Below are 1,693 nucleotides of genomic sequence, written 5' to 3' on the forward strand. Positions count from 1 at the left end.
TTATCGTCCCAACTGGTGGCTCGAGATCTCTGTTGAAGGTCTCTTCCGCCCCCTTCTTCCTTGTTGCCAGTGTTTCTTTCTTGTCAGAAGTCGGTGTATGGCGGTGATCATCCCGCTTGCGATCATCTTGCTGGCGGTCCCCTTTGTATCGATTCCCCTGTTGTCGTTCACCACGCCAACGGTCACCGCAGTCGTTTAACTGCGAGCGTCCCGCCCGAATTAACCTTTCAATCTCGTTCTTTAAAGTGAAACAGTCTCCGGTGTCGTGATCCGCCGAGCGGTGGTACTCGCACCACTTTGTTTTGTCCACCGCCACTCGAGGAGGGTCGGTCTACTTCTCGCCCGCCTCGACCGCATGCGTCGCCTTGACCTCCTGAAGTAATTATGTCAAATGCGCGTTTAGACTCTTCCCCGACTCCTCACGCCGGCGGGAGTCGGTCTGATGCCACGGGCGACGACGCTCGAAGCTTTCCTTCCTAGGGTACAACGGTTCCCTCGCAGTCCTTTCCCCTGACTCTATCTTCTTATCTCGCCGCCTACCACCTTCTCCTTTCTCTTTACTTGGTTTTCCTTTCGTTGATGCATCTCTCTGATCGCCCTCTTTTTCCGTTTCTGCACGTTTTCGTTTGAAAGCATCATCCTCCTCGTCCAGAATGTAAGTGTTTTCCAGCGCGCGAATCTCCACCATCGACCGAGCTAGCTTTCGGCTCAACTTACTGTTCAGCTTTCCTGGTTGTAACCCGTTCTTGAAAGCACGCGCACAAGCATGGGGTTCTGACTCCTCAATTTTAACAGACGCCGTGCTGAATCGTTTCACGTATTGCTTCAGAGTTTCCCCGTTCGACTGGCGCACGTTGTATAAGTCCTCTATCGTAACTTGCTTGCTCTTGCTCGCAGAAAACTGAACAAAGAACTTTGACGAGAAATCGCGAAAGTTCGTGATATATCCGCCAGGCAAGGTCATGAACCACGCCATCGCTGTGCCTTTAAAAGTTGACGGGAACATTCTACATTTCACCGCGTCAGAAGCAACACTTATCACCATCTTCGTGTTGAAATACAGCAGGTGCTCCTTGGGATCGGCCTTGCCACTATATGCTTCCAGAACGAGGTTCTTCATGTTATCCGGAATAGCCACCTCCCTCACCGCTGCTGAGAACGGCTCAAACTCCGCCACGGCCTCGGCCTCCCGCTCTCCTTCATCTTGTTGCTCGACACGATAATACTCCAACTGCTCCTATAAGTAATCGTTCCGCTGCCGAATGTCATCGACACTTCGGATCAGACGTTGCCAATCTCGACCGGTGATCGAAGCTTGTAGCGACGGTGTTTCTCCCCGTGAGGCTCCCGACGAGTGTGTTGGTGACCTCTGTTGCTCCGGTAAGGACGACGGAGAAGGCAAATGAGGTAATGGAGAAGGAGGAGGTGGAGGCGGTGGAGGTTGAGGAGGAGTCAATTGCTCGGACTCGTCGCGGCGGACCTGTTCCCGTCGTGGCCTGCCTCTTACGCGACGCGGTGGAGAACCGCACCGCTGCTCCTGCTCTCCTTCACGTCTCCGACGATGTGTCTCCATCAGACTTCACAAGCAAACCGAGAATTACACCAAAGTTCCAGAAAACCGAAGAGAATTGCACGGAAAATCGAACTTCTCTCAACTAAATCACAATCCACGTAGTCCAGGAATCAAAGTATA

General features: G+C 52.6%; 1 protein-coding gene across 1 annotated transcript; it reads right to left on the reverse strand.

Moving 5' to 3' along the window:
* Positions 1-382: 382 nt before the first annotated feature.
* Positions 383-1,120, reverse strand: LOC130736588 (uncharacterized). The gene has a single exon (XM_057588401.1). The coding sequence runs from the start codon at positions 1,118-1,120 to the stop codon at positions 383-385; it is 738 nt and encodes a 245-aa protein (XP_057444384.1).
* Positions 1,121-1,693: the final 573 nt, after the last annotated feature.

This window comes from Lotus japonicus, chromosome 2 (assembly GCF_012489685.1).
Source record: "Lotus japonicus ecotype B-129 chromosome 2, LjGifu_v1.2".
NCBI lineage: Eukaryota > Viridiplantae > Streptophyta > Magnoliopsida > Fabales > Fabaceae > Lotus > Lotus japonicus.